Raw genomic sequence first — 21713 nt, 5'->3', positions numbered from 1 at the left:
CGGAACCAGGCGCACGTGAGGCAGCACGTGCCCGGGGGGCGCGCGAGTCGGGGGGCGGGGCCGGCGCGTGCGCAGAGAGAGTAAAGGAGAAGGCGGGAAAAGACAGGATGGAGCGGCAGGGAGTACGCGGCGTTTGTTGCCTTCGCGTGGGCGGCGGGAGGACAGACTGGGAACTGCCGAGATCTCGGGCTTCCCTGGCGGACCAGAACCCGGCCGCTTCCCTCCTACCGTCGAGGCCACGCCTCGCCCGGCCGGGACCCGATTTCTTGACTGACTGACCGGGCCCTGACTGACGGACGGGGGCTGTGTGACTGACACGGGCCGGAAGGACAGACTTCCACGCATGGCGCGTGGCAGTAGAGAAAGTCTCAGACACCCAGGCGCCGCACCCTTTTCTACTTTTTCCCCCTGCCTCTTCTCCTTCCTCGAAGGACTCGAGCCAGCACACACCCCAGTTAGGAGCCCGGGGCCCCCAGCGCCCCTCCCGGAGCCCCTGCCCTCACCCCAGCCCGCCCCGGTCTCCCCGCCTCCGTCCTCCGGCGCTCCGGGCGCAGGGCCGTCCCAGCGCACGTCCCCGACCTCGTGGTGCCCGTCCCAGCCCCGCGCGTCTCTCCTGGGGGGTCCCCGGCCTTGCGCAGCGGCACACGGAGGTGCCCGGGGTCGAAGGGACGGGAAAGGGAAGGGGGGGGGGTCTGACCCCTTCTCGCCTTCCCTCCTCTGGCCTCTCAAGCGCTGGCTCTGCTCACAGGTGGACCTGCCCCACGTAGAGTGCAAGGACCCGGAGCCACAGCCGCTGGGGGACAGCAAGGAGCGGCAGCAGGACGAGGAGAGCCGCGAAGAGGAAGCCGGTCGGGGGCCAGCCAGGTGAGGAAGCCCCCCGGCCCGACGGGGTCCACACCCTTCTCGTCCCCCCCCCCCACCCCGGTTCTTCCGCGAGCCCCTGCCGGTGTCTGCTTTGGGTGCCTTTGCCCCGCGGAGAGGTCGCGCACCTGCTACGTGCCCGGCATGGTGCAAAGCGCTGGGACACAGCCGGGAGCTGACACTCGAGTGGGGGAGACAGACTGGGGGGGGGGGGGGGGAGGGGCGGAGCGGCGGGAGCGGGAGGGGATAGGGAGAGAGTGCCGGTTCAGATCAGAGAATCGGGGAAGTCTTCGTGGAGGAGGTGACGAGTGAACCCTGAGGGTAGGCAGAACTGTGCGGGAGGAGCCCAAGAGGAAGCTGGTAAGAGAGACAGACAGGTAATGGGACTTTGGGTGTTCGTTGCCCGTGAAAAGGTTTGAAATAGGGGGACACGAGGAGACGACAAGCCGGGCAAGGACTATTGTTAATAAAGCTTTATTGGCACATAGGCATGCTCGTCTGTGGCTGCTTCTGCCCAGTCGAGTTTTTGCAGCTGAGGCCACAGGGCCCCCAAAGCTGAAAAGGTTTACTACCCGGACCTTTATAGAGGTTTGGAGTCCTCTGGGCGAAGGCATTAAAAGTCTTCCTCTGGCTGCCGTATGTCGAGAACAGACTGGGGAGGGCAGGAGTGGAATCTGGGAGACCAGTGAGGAGGGAGTCGGAATCATCCAGGTGCCAGATGATTCCAGCGTGGCCTGGGGTGATCTGCTGAGGTGATGAGAAGTCGGATTCTGGATATATTTAAGAAGGTGGGGGGGCTCCTGGGTGGCTCAGTCGGCTGGGCGTCTGACTTCAGCCCAGGTCACGATCTCACAGTTCGTGGGTTCGAGCCCCGCGTCGGGCTCTGTGCTGACAGCTCAGAGCCTGGAGCCTGTTTCAGATTCTGTGTCTCCCTCTCTCTCTGACCCTCCCCCGTTTATGCTCTATCTCTCTCTGTCTCAAAAATAAATAAACGTTAAAAAAAAAATTAAAAAAAAAAAAAAAAAAGAAGGTGGGACGGACAGAAACAGCCAAGGGACTAGCTGCTGGAGCCAAAGAAAGAGCAGCATATCAGGGATGACCCAGACAGCTTTTCTCTCGCACATTTATTTATTCACTACGTAAGTTTCTTTATTGAGGGTCGTCTTTGGCCGGACGCTGATGCCGAGCATGCAGCAGTGAACAAATCGGAATTTCTGCTGTCCTGGAGCTTTCTTTCGCTCAGCAATATGCACTTAAAGTTCCTCTGTGTCTTCTCATGGCTCGATAGCCCATTTCTTCCCGGTGCTGAATAACACTCCATGGTCTGGATGGACCACAGTTTGCACATCCGTTCACCTGCTGAAGGACGTCTTGGTTGCTTCCACGTTTGGGCAATTCTGAACAAAGCTGCTGTAAACATTCATGTGCAGTTTTTTGAGTGGACCTGAGTTTTCACTTCCTTTGGGTAAATACCAAGGAGCACAAGTGCTAGATGAGACGATAAGAGTATATTTAGTTTTGTCAGAAACTTCCAAACTCCTTCCAAAGTGGCTGTGCCAGCTTATATCCCCGTCATCAATGAGAGAGTGTTCCTGTGGCTTGGCATCCTCTCTAGCATTTGGTGTTGTCGGTATTTTGGGTTTTTCACCGTTTTAATAAGTGGGAAGTAGTATCTCCTTGTTGTGTTGACTTACAGTTTCCTGAGGAGATACGAAGTCAAACAGCTTCTCATTTGCATGTTTGTCATCCATATGTCTTTTCTGGTGAGGTGTCCAGATCTTGTGCTCATTCTTTAATCTGGTTGTTTATTTCCTTATTGGTTGGTTTTTTGTTTTGGTTTTTTTTTTTTTTTTTTTTTTTTTGAGAGAGAGAGAGACAGAAAGTGCAAGCAGGGGAGAGGCAGAGGGAGAGAGGGAATCACAAGCAGGCTACACGCTCCGCGTGATCCCAGCGAGGGGCTCGATCTCATGATTGTGAGATCATGACCTGAACCAAAATCAAGAGTCAGACACTCAACCGACTGAGCCACCCAGGCGCCCCTGTTTCCTTACTGTTTCGAAGAGTTCGTCGTATATGTTAGACCAGTCCTTTCTCAGGCATGTATTTCACAACGATTTTCTCCCAGTTTGTGGCTTGTCCTTTCATTCAGTTTGTTCACTGTGTCTTTTGCAGAGCAGAAGTTTTTCATTTTAATGAAGTCCAACTTACCAATTTTTTTCTGTTGATATTATATCTAAGAAGGTCCTCTAGATTCTTTCCTTTGATCTCTTCCGGAAGTTTTATAGGCTTGTGTTTGACATTCAGGCCTGTGATCCAGTTTTTGTGAAAGTGTGAGATCTGTGTCTGGTTTTTTTTTTCCCCCCCTACAGCTCTCCAGTTATTTCAACACCATTTGTTGTAAAGACTCCTTTCTCCATTGAATTTTCTTTGCTCCTTGTCAAAGATCAGTTGACTGTATATGTGTGGGTCTATTTCTGGGCTCTCTACTCTGTTCTGTTGATCCATCGTCTGTTTGTTCGCCAATAGCACACTATCTGGATCACTGCAGCTTTATAGTAAGTTGAGGTCAAGTAGCATCAGTCCTTTGCCTTTGTTCTTCTACTTCAGTATTGTATTGGCTATTCTAGGTCTATTGCTGAGCTGATTTTCTAAAAGACAGTAATAATAATAATAGAAATAATAATGTGATTTCAATTGGTGCCAAGTGCTGTGAAGAAGCAAAATAGGGTAAGGAGCAGCTAGAGTGATAGGGAGTTTGGAGTAGTCGGGGAAGTTCTCTAAGGAGGTCTCAGGAGAAGAAACAGCCGCGAGGCCTCGGGGGCCCATATATGCCAGGCCGAGGATGAAGTCTCTGAGGTAGGAATAAGCTTGGTGTGTTCACAAAACAATGATAAGCCCAGCATATCAGGCGTTGTGATTGGCAGCAGGGATCCCCTGAGTCCACCGGGCAGATGTGTTCATACTCTCCCGGTGCTTCCATCTGACCGAGAGGCAGATGCCGAACAAGCACTGACAAAGAAGAGATTGGGGTGCTGGGAAAACACTTCCCCTGGGGGCAGCCAGCCCTGAATAGGGAGCCAGAGACAGCGCCCTTGAAGCAGCGCTGAATCCAAAGGTAAGGGAGAGTGGATGTTGGGTGGCCATGGGGGTCGGGAGGAGGAGTTTAGAAGAGTTCATGCAAAGCCCCTGTGCAGTTCAGGGAGCGGAAGGCAGGTCAGTGTGGCTTGGTGTGGGTGTGGGTGTGGGTGGGAGTGCAACGGGAACGCCGGAGAGCTTGGCAGACGCCAGGTCACAAGGTGTTGTGTCAGCTATGGACTTACCCTGAGGACTTTTTTGGTAATAACTTTATTGAGATATAATTCACGTGCTTTACAATTCACGAACTGACAATGTACAATTCAGTTGTTTTTAGTATATTCACAGAGCTGTGCAACCATCACCACAGTCAACTATAACCTTTTCTTCGCCCCAAAAAGAAATCTTGCACCCCTTAACCATCATCCCCTAGTCTCTGCATCTTCCCCAGCCCCCTGGTAACCACTACTTTCTGTTTCTATGAATTTGCTTCTTCTGGACATTTCATATAAATGGAATCCTACACTTATGTGGTCCTTTGTGACTGGTTTCTATCACTGAGCACAATGTCTTCAGGGTTTATCCATGTATCAGAACTTCATTTCTCTATGTGGCTGAATAATATTCTATATTATGGGATCCACCACATCTTATTTATCCATTCATTGGTTGATGGACATTTGAGTTGTTTCTGCTTTTTGGTCCTTGTGAGTAATGCTGCTGTGAAGATCCATGTACAAATTTTAGTGTGGACATATATTTTTTCATTTCTCTGGGGTAAATACCTAGGAGGGGAATTGCTGTGGCAGAGACGCGCCATGTTCTGGTTCCTGTATTCCAAAGACACTGGCTGCGTTGTGGAGAATGGGTGGGAGGGGACGTGAGTGGACACGGGGAGACCTCCCCTGGAGGTAGCATCTAGCGGGGCAGATGGAGAGGAACTCTTGAGAGGGTGGCAGGATCACTTAGTGAGGCATGAGGAAGGGGAAGAACCAAGGATGCCTCCCGGCTAGTGTGCTACAAAACAGTGAAAATGCCCGTGTGTCAGGCATTGTGATTGGCACCAGGGACCCTCCTGCTGTGCTGTGCTGGAGCGAGTGCCTCCCAGCTCGAAAGAGCTGGTTCTACACATCTCTTCCCAACATAGCACTTAGTGACTTTTTGTTGGTAGCTTGAAATTGGCTATAGTGGGAGTCTGCACCATGGAAATTGGCAAGCATTACAGATCAGACCTTTTTTTCTCCCCCACAGAGAGCCACTTGCTAAGTGTTTACTAGCACACCGCTTTAGACTGGTTTCCAGCAGGTAGTGGTTTCGGTGGCAGAGGCAAGAACACGGGTTCCATTTTACCCTTATTGAGCTTGAGGTGACTGGGGACATGCATGCGAACGCATCCAGAATACAGCTGGACTTGCTGACCTGGAACTCAGGGTGGGACAAGGGACTACAGGTGGACTGTGGGTGTCACTGTTTCAGAGGCAGGGGCAGGGTGAGTGAGCTCACCTGGGGAAGGAGTGAGACAAGGCCAGGCTCAGGACAGGACTGTGAAGACTCTGGGTATAAAGCCAGCTTCTCCCCACCTCCCAGATTCCTCAGTTGTAAAGCAGGCTACAAGGTGGGGTGGTTTCTAGATGTGTATTATCAATTCAGGACCAGAAAAAAAGAAGGAAATGACTGAAGTCATTTGCTTGATAACATCTTCCTGCAAATAGCATGTTTAGACCTGGATTTAAGTGACAAAGAGACACAGACAATAGCATATCAAAGACTTCATAAGTTCCACAGCAGCTTTGGGCCGAAAAAACAGATGGATTAGAACCAGTGCAAGGGCCAATTAATAGATCAGCAGCAGACACTCAGTGACATGATTAAAATGTGAACACATTTTGGGAGAGAAAAGCAGAATGTGAAGAATGGGTTCAGTAGCTTTGAGTCAAACCTTCCCCCTTCCTGGCTGTACTTCAGCAAAACCTCATTTTGCCCAAGCAGCGGAGATTCTGTTGTGTTCCTCCTTGAATGTTTGATTAGCCTGCCTCCCCTCCTGGGCCTGCCGCCTGCGGTGGTCAGAAGTGGCTGGCGGATTGTTTACTTGTATATCTGTTAGAGGCCACTGAGGGAGGGCCCCGCCAGCGGGCGGCTCTGGCTCAGACGCCTGCCAATCACAGCTTTACCTGGAGCGAACAGATGGTCTCTTTACTTAGACCCATTTCCTCACCGTTCCCGGGCCCCCTGCCAGCGCGGGCCCTACTCAGGAACTGTGTCCTAATCCTCGCAACTGAATTTGGGACTCCTTAGGAGGACAGATCCTAAAAGATGAGCGTGGTGAAGTGTTCACAGCCCCCACCCCGAGTCTCCCCCACTCGACCCCTCTGCGGGCCATGCACACCCAGCCTGCTTTGTTGGGCCTACTTCCATTCTCTGGCATCCATCCAGAGTTGGGCAGGAGAAGCAGGCCTGGGAATGGGGGAAGCCAATGAAGAGGACACTGTGCATTTTGTTTATTAAAGTTAATTGGTGAACGCAGGCCCAGGGAAGCCTATGATTCATTAGCATCCCGATTAATATGCAGCTGCTGAGTATTAAGAAAAATGAAATGGAAAGAAGGAAATCCCCAAAGGAGAGGTTGGAAAAAATCAGGAAGCTCTCTGCAGACATCTGATGCAGGCCTTTGTCCCACCACGAAATTTGAATGAGATGAATTCAAGTGATTTTTCACCATTTGCATAGCTGCCATGAAGCCCGCTCCAGCCCCATCCCTCGAGCCTGAGAAAGGAGCGACTTTGAACTGTCAGCAGCTCCAGCAGCTTGTGAGCAATTACATAAAAAGTAGCACCTGTTTTTATCGTTGATTTTAATTTCAGGATCCTTACACTGTCGGGACAAGGCAACTATGGGTACAAGGAAGTTTGTGAGCAGGAATGTTACACCTGGCTCTGGAAGAAGTTCCTTCCTTTAAGCATTCGTTGAATATCTGTGCCGCCTTGGGGATGTGCAGAATGCAGTCCCCATCCTGACCGTGCACAGTGTGCTGGAAGGATTGAATGTGTATAAACCATGGGAGTGTTGTGATCAGTAAGTGGAGGTGCTGTGGGTGCAGTAGCAGGAACTCTGAATGGTGAAGTTGTATGAAGGGAAAGTCATTTCAGGCAAAAGCTGATGGGTTTGGTGAAGTTGTTGAAGGTTCCAAATTGCTCAGAGTGGAGGGTAGAAAGGGAAGGTGCAGCTAGGGCCCTCCCTGGAAGGCCCTGTGTGCCGTGCCAGGGAATGTACTTGATCCCGTGGCAGGTGGGAACTCTCATAAGCTGTCAGGCAGGAGTAGGACATCAAATTGCAGTTCAGAAGGTCCCTAGGGACCGGGTGAGACATGATAGGTGAATTGCACATGATGGAGACGAAATGATAGATTTGGGAGAGATTAAGGAGTTGGAAAGGAGGGCTTTCTCACAGGATGTGGAGGATCAGAGAGAAGCTGGACTCTAGACTCCCTGCTGAGTTTCTGGCATGGGAACTAGGTGGCTTTTGGTGTCATAGGAGGATGTTGATATCAGCGTGCAAATTCGAAGGAGTTTCAGATGCTTCTGGGACAGCTAAGTAGAGAAGGTCTGGAGGTAGTCAGATATGTTGTTGGGAGCTCAGGAGACAGACATGGACCAAGAATAAGCTTGAAGGTTGTGGTAGCTTGAAGATGGATGGTAATGAAAGCCCTTGCTGGCCATTCATTTATTCCATGCCCCTTTACTACTGCTATCATGAAGCGTGGGTGAGTGACACATAGCCCAGTCCTCCCAGAGACTATGGGGGAGAGGCTAAGGTGCAGTTGGTGACACGGTAGGTAGGTGCTGTGTGCACGTAACTCAGCCAGAAGAGAGTTTCTAGAAGAGGCAGGATGTAGGTAGGGAAAAGGACTGCCAGGGCGTTCCAGCTACAAGGGTGCCTTTGGGGAATGACAGGTTGTGCATTGTGAGGTGGTGGGTTAGCAGGAAAGGCCAACAGGGAGGAGGTTTGAGGGTTCTGGCTTCAGAGCAAGGGTGTGAACGATGGTGTAAAGGGAAGAGAGCAGAGCCAGCAACAGAGCCTGGGGATGCCACGTGATGGGAATGGCAGGGAAGGGTGGAGCCAGAAGGTCAAGGGACTTCTGGTCTGAGGTATCTTCCAGGTGCCACTGGGGACCTTGGCAGGAGACTCTTCATTTGAGAACTGGGGCAGGAACAAGTGGGCTGAGAAGAGAGTGAGAGGTGAGAAATGTGCTCAGAAAGTGTCAGCAGCTCTTTCTAGAAGAGCTACGTGTCTGTGAAGGGGAGGAAAGAGGAAGGTGGGTGGCCGAGGGATAGCTGGTGTTTGAGGGGAGGGGTATGGGTATGTGTGTTGTTTTAATACGTAAAACTGGAGATGCCATGCCTTGGAAAGGGCCAGCCCAGAAGAGAGAGCAAAGGTACAAGAAGAGGGCAAGGTGCAAAGGGGATTGGGATCAGGAGCCTGGCAGAGGCATGGAACCCTTCACTGACTGCCAAGCTGGGAGTTTGGAAAGAGGAAGGGTAGTTGTGGATGCATTTATGGGGGGTGCAGTGGAGGGAGTTATTGGCCTGCACTGTTTCTGTGTCTGCTCAGCCTGAGGGGAAGCAAGTGTGGGATCAGGGACAGGAGAATTATGAAAGTTTGGAATGACTTGAGAGGAATGAGAAGGAGGAGACCAGAGCACAGACAGGATTCCCAGTCCTAAGGACTCCCAGAGGCTCGAGAGCAAGACTCTGCAGTAACCCTGTTCACGGGATCATGATTTCGTCCAGTGTCATTCAAGTTCCTGAGTTTGAGAAAAAATACAGCACTTGGTTACGAGAGTCAGGGTGGAGTTTTGGTATGGGTGTGACACAGGGTTGAAGGGAAGAGCAACTGAGGCCCCCAGCTGGAGACTGAAGTAATAGAGCCCCTGGTTTAGGCTGAACAGGAGGGCAGTCAGTGCTTGAGGTCTCAGGGAAATCACACGCCAGGTTTTCTTGACCCTGTGTCCCCAACTTCATTATCATCGTGCAAAGCATGCCTGTCTTTTTAGGAGCCATCCATTTTGTGTTTTTCACATGCATCCAAATGTTACAAAAGTCTGAATGTTAAAATACCAGTGTGGGGGTGCCTCACAGTCTCAGGGTTGTGAGTTTGAGCCCCATGTTGGGTGTAGAGATTACTTAAGAATAAAATCTTGGGGCGCCTGGGTGGCGCAGTCGGTTAAGCGTCCGACTTCAGCCAGGTCACGATCTCGCGGTCCGTGAGTTCGAGCCCCGCGTCGGGCTCTGGGCTGATGGCTCAGAGCCTGGAGCCTGTTTCCGATTCTGTGTCTCCCTCTCTCTCTGCCACTCCCCCGTTCATGCTCTGTCTCTCTCTGTCCCCAAAAATAAATAAACGTTGAAAAAAAAAATTAAAAAAAAAAAAGAATAAAATCTTAAGGGGCACCTTAAGTCAGTCAGTTAAGCATCTGACTTCGACACAGGTCATGATCTCATGGTTTGTGCGCTCGAGCCCTGCTTCTCTCTCTCTCTGCCCCTCGTGGGATTCTCTCTCTCTCTCTGCCCCTCACTCACTTGAGTCCTTTCCTCTCCCCCCCAAAAAAATAATAAATTTTCTAAAAATCTTAAAAAATAAGAAAAAAGTGACAGTGTCCAAGGTCTGAATTAATCTTCTTTTGCCTCACTTCCCTGAAGGAAAGGAGTAATCGCAAGCTAAGGGGGTCATAAACTCCTTTGGTAAACCTTTGTCCTACAGTAAAATGACTTTTTATGAGAATGCTCAGGAAGCCTTTAGTTGCTCTGTTGTTTTCTAGTTGACATAAGTCTTTGCTATAGATCATCTGCCTCAGGGACACACTTTCCCATCTTGATAAATGCACTGGCCACACATGTCCTGCCTTGGAGGCTGGTGAACTTGTATGTTTTGTACAAAGCCAGAGGAGGAAAGAATAGATCAGATGGAAGGTGTCCTTAATTCATTCGACAAACAATGGAAGATTTACTATGTGGTGAGTGCTGGGAATTCAGAGATAAATAGGACACAGCCCTCTGGCGGGGGGTGGGGGGGGGGAAGGGATGTGAGCTGTGACAAGCACATGCAGTGATAGAGACAGGCACAGGGTCCTGGACACCTTCTCAAAGGAGCATTGGCCTAGGCTAGGCCTCACAGGTCAAGTCAGAGAGTCAGCACAAGCCAATGAGGCAAGAAATGATCTGGCAAAAGGAATACTTAAGGGCCAGGACACAACTGAAGTCTTGGGCCTGGGAACTTTCATGCAGATGAGAGCTCTGGACACCCAGGCTCTTGTGCTCAGGGATTTTACTGTGCTTGTATCCTGAGCCAAAAGGAAGAGCTTAGCCAGTCAGGAAACCACCAAGAAAAAATAGTTTTATGGGGGAAGCATCCAAAACTCAAGATGTAATTTTCTAAGGAATCGGTGCCTGGCTTGTGGTCTTGGCTGACCTTATGGTTGCTCGTCACCTGGTGTGTTTAGGACCTGCTCTCTTGGCACCTCTGAGTCTCGGCCATTAAGACCTGGGAGGACCTCAGAGGGTGAAGAAACTGAGGACCCTAGGGGCAGCAGGACGTGGGCTGCGAGTCAGGCCACCTGGGTGCCACACCCAGCTCTGCCACACACTGGCAGAGAAAGTGACATAACCACGCTGAGCCTGTGTCCTCAGCTATGAGGTAGGTAAAGATGATGAGTGGACCAACCCCAAAGCATGGTCAAGAGGATGCAGCACAGGCATTGAGCTTAGCACAGTGCCTGACAGATGGAAGGTGCTTACAGATCAGATAAACCAGAGATGAAGGACAAAAAGAAATGGGGCCCAGAAACAATGATGCAAGTCCCCCTAATCCTGTTTAAAGAAGAGAGAGATTTGGGGCACCTGGGTGGCTCAGTCGGTTAAGCATCCAACTTTAGCTTGGGTCATGATCTCACCGCTCATGAATTTGAGCCCCATGGTGGGCTCTGTGCTGACAGCTCAGAGCCTGGAGTCTGCTTCGGATTCTGTCTCCTTCTCTTCCTACCCCTTCCCCACTCCTACTCTGTCTCTCAAAAATAAATAAACGTTACAAAATTAAAAAAAAAAAAAACTCTTACAGGTCTTGAGAAAGCAATCTATATGCGGACTCCTTTTAAAAAATTTTTTTAAATGTTTATTTTGAGAGAGAGAGCACACACAAGAGCAGAGGAGGGGCAGGGAGAGAATCTCAAAGCAAGCTTCGCAGTATCCGTGCAGAGCCCAACATGGGGCTTGATCTCTCGAACCATGAGATCATGACCTGAGCCGAAATCAAGAGTCAGACACTCAACTGAATAAGCCACCCAGGCACCCAATATATGCAGAATCCTTCTAGATTTTTACAGTCTCTGCCCCGATCTATAGTTGTTTATATACTATAAATAGTTTAACTGATGCTTATTTCAAAGCAGCAAGTGGTGTAATGAAATGACTTGGGTTTTGCACTCAGGCAAATCCCCCTGTTCTGGAACCTTAGGTGGATTTTGTTTGCACCTCTGGGTCTGTTTCCTCAATTATAAAATGAGGATACTGCCCCTGCCTCTCAGGGCAGTGTGTGAATGAAATAAACAAGCGTCGCCCACAGGAGACACACAACACTGGTTCCCCTCCCACCACAGAGCTAATTCAGATCAGCAGCACTCTCAGGAGAGCTTGGTGTTGACCTCAGTTTCCTGTACTTTCAGAAGTCAGGTTTCTAGCCCCTCTATCGCCACCTCCAGTGCCAACCGCCAGCTGATGATGCTAGAAGGGAAGTCAGGACCCTACTTTTCCTCTCTGGACTCGAGCATCGACATCCTGAAGAAGAGGGCCCAGGACCTGATTGAAAACATCAACGAGAGCAGGCAGAAGGACCATGCACTCATGACCAACTTCAGGGACAGCCTCAAGATCAAGGTGACAGATTCTCCCACACACTGCAAAGCCCCGGTCTGCAGGGAGAGGGAGTCCTATGTAAAGGGAGTCCTATGTAAAGGGTGAAAGGGGAGGGAATGAGCGGCTGCTGCTAAGCGAACTGCATATAGTACCACATGACAGGGCCAGGATGAGGAATGAAGGTCCCTCTTGCACCCACAGCCCAGCCAGCCCTCTTATTTCATGCCAGTGCTAATGGCCAGGGGAGTAGGGACTGAGACAGAGCCTTCATTGTCACACCCATTTGTCCTCCAAAAGTTGAACGGTTTGTGGGGTGCCTGACTGGCTCAGTCAGTATAGCCTGCAACTTTTTTTTTTTTTTAACGTTTGTTTCTTTTTTTTGAGAGAGAGAGAGACAGAGTGTGAGCAGGGGAGGGGCAGAGAGAGAGAGGGAGACATAGAATCCAAAGCAGGCTCCAGGCTCTGAGCCATCAGCACAGAGCCTGACGTGGAGCTCGAACCCAAAAGCTGTGAGATCATGACCTGAGCTGAAGTCAGACGCTCAACTGACTGAGCCACCCAGGCGCCCCTATAGCCTGCAACTCTTGATCTTGAGGTTTTAAGTTCAAGCCCCACATGGGGTGTAGAGATTAGCTAAAATTCTGGGGCACCTGGGTGGCTCAGTTGGTTAAGTGTCTGACTTTGGCTCAGGTCATGATCTCACTGTTCGTGGGTTTGAGTCCTGCATTGCACTCTGCTGTCAGCACAGAGTGAATTCTGTCTCCCTCTCTCTCCGCCCCTCCTGGATGAATTCTCTCTCCCTCTCGCTCAAAAATAAAAATAAACATTAAAAAAAAATTTCTCTGATCCCACTACCCAGAGGCTACTTTGTCACATTTTCTTTTTGAGAGACAGAGACAGAGCATAGGTGGGGGGGTGGGGGGGTGGGGGCAGAGAATGAGAGGGAGACACAGAATCCGAAGCAGGCTCCAGGCTCTGAGCTGTCAGCACAGAGCCCGATGTGGGGCTCGAACCCACGAACTGTGAGATCATGACCTGAGTGGAAGTCGGACGCTTAACTGATTGAGCCACTCAGGCACCCCTGTTACATATTTTCTCACTAACTTGTTTGAGTCTGTTCAATATATACATACATACATGTATCTGGGTGACTCAGTTGAGCATCTGACTCTTGATTTTGGCTCAGGTCATGATCTCACTGTTTGTGGAATCGAACCCTGCATCAGGCTCAACAGCACGGAGCCTGCTTGGGATTCTCGCTCTCCCTTCCTCTCTCTCTCTCTCTCTCTCTCTGCCTCTCCCCTGCTGTGCTTTTTCTCTCTCTCAAAATAAATGAACATTAAAAAAATTCAAAATATAGGCAATTTCACCTCCAGTCACTGGAATTTTTGTACCATTTTTATAAGATATATTGCAGAAATCTTAGCCATTTAAAACAAATGTCTTGTGATGTCCCTTCCTTGATTTTCTAAAAATATGCCTTATTCTTTAAAAGGTTTCAGACCTGACAGAGAAGCTAGAAGAGCGGATGTATCAGATTTACAATCACCACAACAAGATCATTCAGGAAAAGCTCCAAGAGTTCACCCAGAAAATGGCAAAGATCAGCCATTTGGAGACAGAGCTCAAACAAGTGTGCCACACCGTGGAGACAGTGTACAAAGATCTGTGCATCCAGCCTGAGGTACGAGATATAAACTCCTGCATGGGGCCACCTCCTGAGGAAGGAGAGTTGTGGAGGCTAAGACGAAAGCAAATGTCAACACAAACCAAGTCTGTCAGCACCGTGCCCAGCCCTAAACCTCACAGGGGCCACTGTCACTGCAAAAATCCTTCAGATGCTCTTGCCATCTCACTGGTGGCCCCAGGTTCCCCTCTGCCGTGGTGTGTCTGAGCTGAGAAGCTGGACCACTGTTATTTCCCACCACTGTGTGGTCAGCTGTGTGGTGACAGAAAGGACAAAGGCCTCTCTGTCTACAGCCCTCAGCCCTGGTCAGCAGCTAACCAGGGTTATTACAGCAGAGCCCAAGACTCAAGACACAGGCCAGACCACTTGAAGGGGGAGATCCCCACCACACGGCCCCACATTTTTCCTGTGACCGAAATGACTTCTTGGGTGCTTACGATTAAACATGGCCCAACACTGTGGGGTCAGACATGCAAACTCTTTATTATTCTCTCTTTCGCTTTCATTCTGCTCCAGCCTCCAGCATAAGGCACTTACCCCCAAGATGGGAGGATCAGAGGGCACACAGTGAACTCTTGCTGTGGCGGGGGGTGGGGGGGGCGGGGAGGCGGGATTTGCTCAGTCAGACACCAGATCAGTGTCACAGAGAATGCTTCCATGTTACTCTCCTTCCCTCTCCCGGCTCCCCTGTCAAGAGAAGCTTCTGTTCCAAGATAAGTGGAATCCATTCCCATCCACGGTTAAAAGTGGGTTGAGAAACTTGGTACAGAGAGTCCCATCTTCTTTTTAAGGAACACATTTGAATGACTTCAAAGGGAAAATTTTGATAATTAAGAATCAGTGTCTCTCACTTCCCACTATAAAAATTGGCTCCATCTGCCACCTCCCTGAGTAAGCTCAGAGCGTAGCATTTCCCTGGGAAGGAGCCGGAGGCCATCTGGGCTCCCGGGTGAAGTGTGCTCACTTGCTGGCCGTGAACGCTTGGATCCCCGTGATTGCCCTTCCAAGGATCAGAGCATGAATGTCGTGAGTGCCTGGACAAGACAAATACAGAGTTGGTTTGGAGTCTGAACAGCTCATGACTTCCCTTTAAAGTCAATCTTCATGTCTCTCCTCCCCCTAGGCTATTACTGCGGAAGAAGAACAAACCCACAGAGATGGTGAGAGCTGACAGCTTCTGGGAGAGTCCCCTCTTAGGCTCAGAGGCCACCATTCAGGCCATGCTGAGAAAATTGTTTTTCACAGTTCTGTAAGGCATCTTGGCAAAAAAAATGAAATAAAATAAAATAATCCAAAAGTCCTCGTGCCAGACCCAAAACTTCAGCAAGCCCAGCTCTGGCCATGGGCCCAGCTTTGGCGCTCCCTACGCTTGGCAAATTCACCCCCTCCCCTGCACAGGTGGTTAAATGTTTGATTTTCAACCCATTCATGCTCCTTTCCCAGAGGCTGAGATTGCTGCAGAGCTCTGTGGGGATAGGTCAGGCCCTTCTTACCTACAGATGGGATGGGAAAGCAAGTATCAGACAGATTGCTTGTCCCAGCTGATCTCCCCTGTCCTAAAGCCACTATCCCCATGTCCCACATCCTCTGCTCTTAACTCTGGGTAACATTTTACAGCCCTCAGTGCTCTTATATGCTTTTCCTCAGCTTAAAGGGGTAGAAGGCAGGGATTACTGCCTCCTCCTTATGGAGAATAAGTGTGTTTACTTCCTAAAGTGTATATCTGACCCGGTCCCTCCCCTGCATGAAACACCCTGAAGGTCCTCCTCTGCTTGTCCTCAGGGTCATTCCCTCACCTCAACCCTCCCTCTTGCTTTTTCTGGAATGTCCCATCCAGAATAGCATACAGAAGCTATTTCAAAAAAAAGAATAAGAAAAAGCTATTTCACTGCCTCTGCCCAGGGAGCTATACCTCTCTTAAGGCCTAACATGCTCCCACTTTCTTCCCAAGATAAGCACCCGCCTCTTACAACTCCCCCTTTTTCTGCCTGGCTCATACTAGACTGTACTTTTTTTAATGATTTTTTTTCCATGTCTGTCTTCCCCAGGGGTTCTGGGCCCAGTGTTAGTCACAACCAGTTCCCAGGTGCAGACACCACAGCCTGATCATGATTTATCTTTTTTTTTTTTCTCTTAACATAAAAGGGAGTGGTGATTCCTGTGTGTAGCTGCACTCTTGCTCCCTGGCATCCACCAGCTCACTCTAGGCATCGTGCCCCACTCTGGGGATGCCCAAGGAGGTTGGAAGCAGTCTGGGGAGCACCCCTCCTCCCGAGCACCATGGGGGAAAGGGCTCAGAGCATTTCACTTCCACAGTCCCAGTGTGAGCTACCCCTAAGAAGAATACAGAGTGGGACTTGTCCCAGGTCACACTGCTAGTGATGACAACTGGGAGCAGGGCTCAGGCCTGCTGTCCCCACCCCCCTTCTCTAGACAGTGAGGCCACTGTAACACTCCTCCCCACAGAGCCCCAGCCCTACCTTCATAGGTGTTCACAGACTCCAGGTTCATGACATGCCGGATCACGTGATACTCATCAGAAATCCCATTCCCCCCTAGCATGTCTCGGGCCTGGCGGGCGATATCCAGGGCCTTCCCACAGTTATTCCTCTTCAGCAGGGAGACCATTTCCGGAGTGGCCCTGGGAGTGGCACAGACATGGAACAAGTAAGGGGTCACAAAAACCTGACCCCAGGCATCCCTAAGCCCTGGGCAAACCCCCCTGGGCAAAGCCAGGGGAAAAGATTCCCCAAGTCACAGACACAGCAGCAGACACTGAGCTCCCAGTTAGGGATAAGCGGGCAGTCTTGTCCCATCAAGGCCAAGAGGGCAAGAAGAGATAGGTCCCCAGGAACCACCAGGCAGGAAGGACATTTCTCCCCAGGGCCAGCCACCACCATGTCCAGGAGAGGCACGGCGTCCCTTCCTTGCTGCCTCCACCCTGCTTCTCCGATATGCGGCCCCTACTTGTCTTGGTCCTTTAAGCGGCCAAGCTGCAGGCAGGCGTGAAGGCCCAGCGTGATCTCAGTGAGCATGTCTGCCAACTTCTTCTGAATCAGCTGGTTCCTGGCCAGTGGGGCTCCAAACTGGATCCTAGGCGGGCAAGTTCAGGGTAAGTATGAGCAAGTTCACGCCCCAGTCTAGGAAGCCTTCCCAGGCTGCCTCAGCCCTGGCTAAGTTCACCCTGGCCCTGTCATGGAGTCAGCCCCTCACTGCTCAAAAGGATTTCCCAGGCTGTTACACCGAATGAGAAACTTACGTCCGGTGGGCGGGGAATGGGGAGACACCAGTTGGGTAAGGGATGGAGCCCCTGCCCCCCCATCCCCAAGAGCCCTCCTGGCAACCCCCACAAACCTATCCAGGGTGTACTGCCGGGCTGTGTGCAAACAGAATTCGGCAGCTCCGAGCACGCCCCAGGTGATGCCAAACCGGGCATTGTTTAGGCAGCCAAAGGGCCCCTGTAGGGTTGAGAGAGGGGCCTCAGCCCCACCGGGAGCTGAAAGGCCCTGTGCAGAACTAACTCTCAAGTAGGGGGAAGCCCCCTCTCCAGACACGCAGTCAGTATAAACAGAGGGACTCAGGGCAGCCACTTGAATCCCACACGGTCCTGGCACCAGAGCTCATGCACAGCAAGTCTTGCTCGGCGCCTGCTCACCCTTGGTTTGCACGCAGTTTTATCCAGCCCAGGATCTGGGTTGGATGCTCAGGTCTAGGAGGTGACATAAGGAGACAAAAAGATGCACACGCATCAAAGGGTTAAACTGGTTCCGGACTGTATGTGTCCAGGGCAGAGCCGGTACGAGCAACATGGTCACCAAAGGGGCAATTTCCACACATCGGAGAGCCAAGCAGAACCTCTCAGAATCACTAGTGTGTGGGCTCCACAAGCACAGGGACTGTGTCTGTTCCCCAGCTGGGTCCCCGGCCTGGGGCCTGCCCAAGAAAGCTGAGCCAGCAGGTGACCTGATACCAGTTCCCAAGGTGGCCATTGCTCACCGACAGACCAGATACGTCAGGCAGCACATTCTCCTCCGGCACCTCCACACTGTCCATGACGATCATGCCTGTGGACGACGCCCGCAGGGAGAACTTGCCCTCAATCTTGGGGGCTGAGAGGCCCCGCATCCCCTTCTCCAGCAGGAAGCCCCGAATGCGGCCATCTTCACATCGAGCCCACACTACAAACAGGTCGGCCACAGGTGAATTGGTGATCCTGGGGGAGGGACAGGCAGTGAGGATCTGGCCACCTCCCCCCTGCCCCTGCCCACCTGCCTGAGACACCCAGACCCCTCACCAGGTCTTGGTCCCGTTGAGGGTGTAGCTCTTGTTAGATGGGTTGTGACGGGCTCTGGTCTCCATGCTGCCAGGGTCACTCCCATGGTTGGGCTCTGTGAGCCCGAAGCAGCCCAGGAGCTCCCCCTTGGCTGCAGGCACAAGACAGGGTCACAAATCTGCCTGTCCCCCACTCATCCCCTCAACTGAAAATTGTCAGTCTCTCAATCAAGCCAGGCCAAAGGCAGACCCAACCCTGCTCTCGTGGCACTCCCAGGGGGTATGGGGACAGCCTCAGCCCCCCAGGCCACAGTAACAATGCCACGATGGGGAGAGGCCGCCACAGGAGTCAGGAAGGAGTCAGATAATCTGTCTTAAAGTCAGTGAAAAGGAGTTAAGCAGGAGGAGGAAGGACGGAGAAGAGTGGTCCCAGCAGGGGTACAGATATGCCAAGGCCCAGTAGTACATTCCAGGAATCCCAAGAAGCCGAGTCTGGCTGAGGAGAAGCAGTCAAGAGAGTGGCCAAAGGTGAGTTGGAATGGTCAGCAGAGGCCTACTCATGTGCGGCCTTGTGGACTCAGTCAGAAAGTTAAGACTTTAAACTCTGGGCTGGGGATGGGGGAGCAAATTAGGAGGGGATGATGGTGGTAAGAGAGCGGCAGAGTCGAGAGAGACCTAGGAGGGGACAGTCCAGATCAGACGGAGCAGCGGGGCCCCGGGGTCTGCAGGGAATCTCGGCGGCCACTGGGGCTATCTTGGAAGTAGGGGCAGAAGGCAGGCTCTGGGGACAGTCCCATTCCTAAGTTCCAGACCACTGGGGTGGTCTGGTTTCCGGCAGGCTCCACAGGCAGCTGCTCACCCAGCCGGGGCAGGTACTTCTGCTGCTGGGCCTTGCTGCCATAGGCGTAGATGGGGTGCATGACGAGGGAAGACTGGACGCTCATTGCTGACCTATAGCCGCTATCCACCCGCTCCAGCTCTCGGGCTAGGAGCCCATAGGCCACAGAAGAGACTCCAGCACAGCCATACCCTGAGGGGAGGGGAGGGAAGATAGGGCAATGGGAGACAAAGCCCAGTGTGATTCCTGGGGTCCAAGAGACAGAGCTACATAAGGGAGCCCAAGGAGGGGGCACCCAGCTGGCCCTAGCTTGAGGGTTTATTCATTTTCCCTCGCAGCCACTTTCAGAAGGAGGCATAACAGCCTCGCTTTGCAGATTGGGAAACTCAGGATCAGGGATAGGAAGGGGCTTTCCGGGACACAGTGGGGGCAGCGGCGTGTGGAGATAAATCTGTCCCTACCTTTGATGGTGGGGCCCAGCACACCAAGCTCCCCCATCTCTGAGATGATCTCCCGGTGAAAAACTGCAAAGACACGGATGCCCAAATTCAGGCCCAGCCCCAGCCCACTGGAGCCCCCATCCCAGCGGCACAGGAGTCCAGGGGCCCAGCTAAAGCAGGCAGAGCAGGTGCGCACGGTAGGGAGTACCCACCCACCCCCGCCTGCCTGGGCACCTTCGTTGCGATTGGCCAGCAGGATTCGGGGCATGAGGCGCTCCTGGCAGTAGGTGCGGAAGGTGTCCCTGATGAGGATCTCATCCGCGGTCAGCTGCTCCTCCAGCAGCAGCGGGTCCCTCCAGTCAAATTCAGGACGTGAGGCTGGGACAGGGAGCAGAGAGTGGGGCCGGGCTTGACTCAGCCCAGCCCACCACCGCACCCTCCTCTCCTGGAATCCTCAGCCCCACTCCTCCACTCCCATCTGGCTCCTGGTGGATGTGGGTTGCGGAGAAGACTGACAAGATGGCATTTCTCCGGGAAACTCACTGCCTCTGGCCCTGGCCACGCCCTGCCTCCCCGCCCCGGCAGTCGTCGATTCTGGGACAAAACCCACCCGGGGCAGACAGACAGCTGGACAAGGGCCGCAGACGCCCGGCGCAAGGAGGGGTCCTTACACTTGGCCGCTCGGTCCTGTGTCTTCCCGCCCTTTTCTGCAAACACAGGACTGGAAAGTCACCCCGGGAATGTTCCCGAACCTCCAGTTCCACCCTCCCCACCCTGCCCCCGACCCGGCACTGACCAGTTTGCGTCGCCGCTGAGCCCCACCCGCGCAGGAGGCTCAGGCCTGGTCCACGGCTCAGCAGCCGCCCGGAAACGCCTCTCAGGGCCATTTGAGCAGCGGATGGGCAAGCGGAGCAACCACGGCCAACCTGGAGGAGCAGGGGCGTCAGAGCGGCGTGGCTCCCACCGGCAGGCCTGGCCCCTGGCACCAATCGCCCCTCTCGCCGGTGCTTACCTGAGGCCTCCGCGCTCACCGTACGGTCCACAGTACAACAGGCAAAAGCTTCTGACCTCTGGAGGGGGTGGGAGGGGCGGATGCCGAATGGGGCCTCTCATTGGTGTGTGCTCGGACTCGGCTCCTCCACAGCTCTGCCTTTTAAAAGGGCCACGGTAGCCTTGCCGGTGGAGCCAGGAGCGCCCAAGCCAAGCTTTATTAGCTGCTTTAAGAAGCAGAACAGGGAGGGGGCGGAAGGTGAGTGCTGGGAGCCAATTGGCCAGCTAGATTCCTGTTCTGATTGGCCCTAGGAGGGGGCTTGGCCTACACCTGATTGGTCAGTTGCAGGGGGCGTGTGCGGAGGGATTCTGGCGTTTACGTGAGGCAACTGAGGCACGAGAAAAAGAGTCCTGGAACCCAGACCTTGATGTCTCCTCTAATGGGTGCTGTGGGGGTGTGGGGTGGGCTCCAGTGGGCGATCTCAGTCCAACCTGCCAGTCTGTTCCAGAAAGTATGGGTAGCCACGTGTGACTGCGTGCGTGACTTGGAGTGATTCCATGCGCTGTGCTTCAAACGTCTACTTGTGTGATTGTGGCTCTGAATCTGTATGTGGGTGCGTGTGCGACGTTGTGGGGCGGTCGACTGTGGGGCGGTTGTGTGCCACCGTAACTGGGGCTGTGGCTGTGTGCCTGAATGTCTGTGCAGTTGTAAGCTGGTGTGACGGTGTTCTGTGTGATCGTGTGTCTGTATGTGTGATTCTACGTTGTGATGGTTTTCTCTCTAGGTGTGTCTATTATTTATGTGACAACACGGCTGGATATTTGTGTGTGTGTCTGTGTGGTTGTGTACCTACATGTGTCAGTGTGATTTGGCCTATGTGCACTTGTGTGTGATTGTGAGTGTGATACGAGTGTCCGCCTGAGTGAATGGCTAGGCTCACCCAGGTCACTTTTACAAGCATTTGTGCGATGTACATTTGAATCTGGGTGCGCTGTGCTTAACCATCTCTGTATCTAAGAGGCACGTATCTACCATGACATGGCCTTTTCCCAGGTGGGGAAAGTAAAGCCCAGAAAGCAGAATGATCTTGCTCAAGGTTACAGTGGGCCAAGTGCAGAGCAGGGACCAGCCCTGGGATCCAGGCCTCCTGGTTCCCAGGACAGGCCCCTCCCTGCCCACCCAGGAACACATCTCCCCGCATAGACATTCTGGGTAATTGTATGTGTGTATTGTGCTCTACCTCATGTATCGGCTCTAAATAACTTATGGGATTGCGTCCGATCACTGGCCTGCATGTCCCCAAGTGCCTGGGGCCTGGGTGTCCGTGGACCCTCCCACTTTCTGGGGCCTTCTTGCCTTTATTTTTATTTTTTTTTAACATTTATTTATTTTTGAGACAGAGAGAGACAGAGCATGAACGGGGGAGGGTCAGAGAGAGAGGGAGACACAGAATCCGAAACAGGCTCCAGGCTCTGAGCTGTCAGCACAGAGCCCGATGTGGGGCTTGAACTCACGGACCGCGAGATCATGACCTGAGCTGAAGTCGGACGCTTAACCGACTGAGCCACCCAGGCGCCCCTTGCCTTTAATATCCAACTAAAACAGTTTGAACCCTCCCCTTCATGGTGGAAGGTTCTCTCATTCTTCT

The 21713-nt window shown here is 52.4% G+C and overlaps 2 protein-coding genes across 5 annotated transcripts; one reads left to right on the top strand and one right to left on the bottom strand.

The window, feature by feature from the left end:
* Positions 1-14824, top strand: SYCE2 (synaptonemal complex central element protein 2). Of its 4 annotated transcripts, none has more exons than XM_045492135.1 (6): positions 166-354; positions 546-555; positions 749-864; positions 11684-11858; positions 13333-13521; positions 14648-14824. In XM_045492135.1, the coding sequence occupies exons 1-6, from the start codon at positions 344-346 to the stop codon at positions 14693-14695; spliced, it is 549 nt and encodes a 182-aa protein (XP_045348091.1). In that variant the 5' UTR covers positions 166-343; the 3' UTR covers positions 14696-14824. The 4 variants fall into 4 exon arrangements, with proteins under 4 accessions (XP_045348092.1, XP_045348090.1, XP_045348091.1 ...); XM_045492133.1 differs by having other exon boundaries at positions 168-354; positions 11648-11858; XM_045492136.1 differs by lacking the exons at positions 166-354; positions 546-555 and adding an exon at positions 1-122.
* On the bottom strand, positions 13989-20210 carry GCDH (glutaryl-CoA dehydrogenase). The gene is made up of 12 exons (XM_045492111.1): positions 20087-20210; positions 19871-20000; positions 19746-19781; positions 19309-19452; positions 19096-19158; positions 18656-18826; positions 17819-17948; positions 17521-17737; positions 16879-16982; positions 16492-16617; positions 16005-16165; positions 13989-14558 (listed from the first exon to the last, which is right to left on the bottom strand). The coding sequence occupies exons 2-12, from the start codon at positions 19959-19961 to the stop codon at positions 14485-14487; spliced, it is 1317 nt and encodes a 438-aa protein (XP_045348067.1). The 5' UTR covers positions 19962-20000; positions 20087-20210; the 3' UTR covers positions 13989-14484.
* Positions 20211-21713: the final 1503 nt, after the last annotated feature.

The sequence above is a fragment of the Leopardus geoffroyi genome, chromosome A2 (assembly GCF_018350155.1).
Source record: "Leopardus geoffroyi isolate Oge1 chromosome A2, O.geoffroyi_Oge1_pat1.0, whole genome shotgun sequence".
In the NCBI taxonomy this organism is placed as follows: domain Eukaryota; kingdom Metazoa; phylum Chordata; class Mammalia; order Carnivora; family Felidae; genus Leopardus; species Leopardus geoffroyi.
The sequence above is the reverse complement of the archived record's forward strand: the minus strand, read 5'-3'. Positions and strand labels throughout refer to the sequence as shown.